We start from the raw sequence: 406 nt of genomic DNA, 5'->3' as shown, positions 1-406 counted from the left end.
TGCTAGCGTATCTAGCAGTTCCAGTCAAGTTTTTGTTTTCCCTGTGACACACAGAATATTAGGATCACAATTGCTACGCAGATACATCACATACTGCAATCATCGAAAATGTTGATGCTTCATAGCCATACATAAAAATAATTTTTTTCCATATACTAATACAGCGTTGTAAAACTGTGAAAATAAGCAAAATTTCCTGAGTAAGTGGCTATCCAAATATTAAAACGACAGTAATCCAGTAAAGACCTTATTCCAAATGAAAGAAAACCTTTTAAAGCCCTTGCTTCGTCTATAAACACTTATACCAATGACATCACAGGAGAAGCAATCATTATACTCAAAGCCAAGTAAACTTAGGTCCACTTTTCACTAAAGGGTAAAGTACAAACAAACAGGTAAAAGACGT

The 406-nt window shown here is 34.5% G+C and overlaps 1 protein-coding gene across 1 annotated transcript in view; it reads right to left on the bottom strand.

Annotated features, from left to right (window-relative positions):
• Nucleotides 1-406, bottom strand: part of LOC104753803 (casein kinase 1-like protein 2) — a 3,351-nt gene that overhangs the window by 204 nt on the left and 2,741 nt on the right. Inside the window, exon 7 of the mRNA XM_010476000.1 lies at nucleotides 4-41. Coding sequence (XP_010474302.1) covers nucleotides 4-41 — 38 coding nt within the window. The remainder of the gene's footprint in view (nucleotides 1-3; nucleotides 42-406) is intronic.

Source organism: Camelina sativa, chromosome 16 (assembly GCF_000633955.1).
Source record: "Camelina sativa cultivar DH55 chromosome 16, Cs, whole genome shotgun sequence".
NCBI lineage: Eukaryota > Viridiplantae > Streptophyta > Magnoliopsida > Brassicales > Brassicaceae > Camelina > Camelina sativa.
Note: the sequence above shows the minus strand (reverse complement) of the source record. Positions and strands in the feature narration are given on the sequence as shown.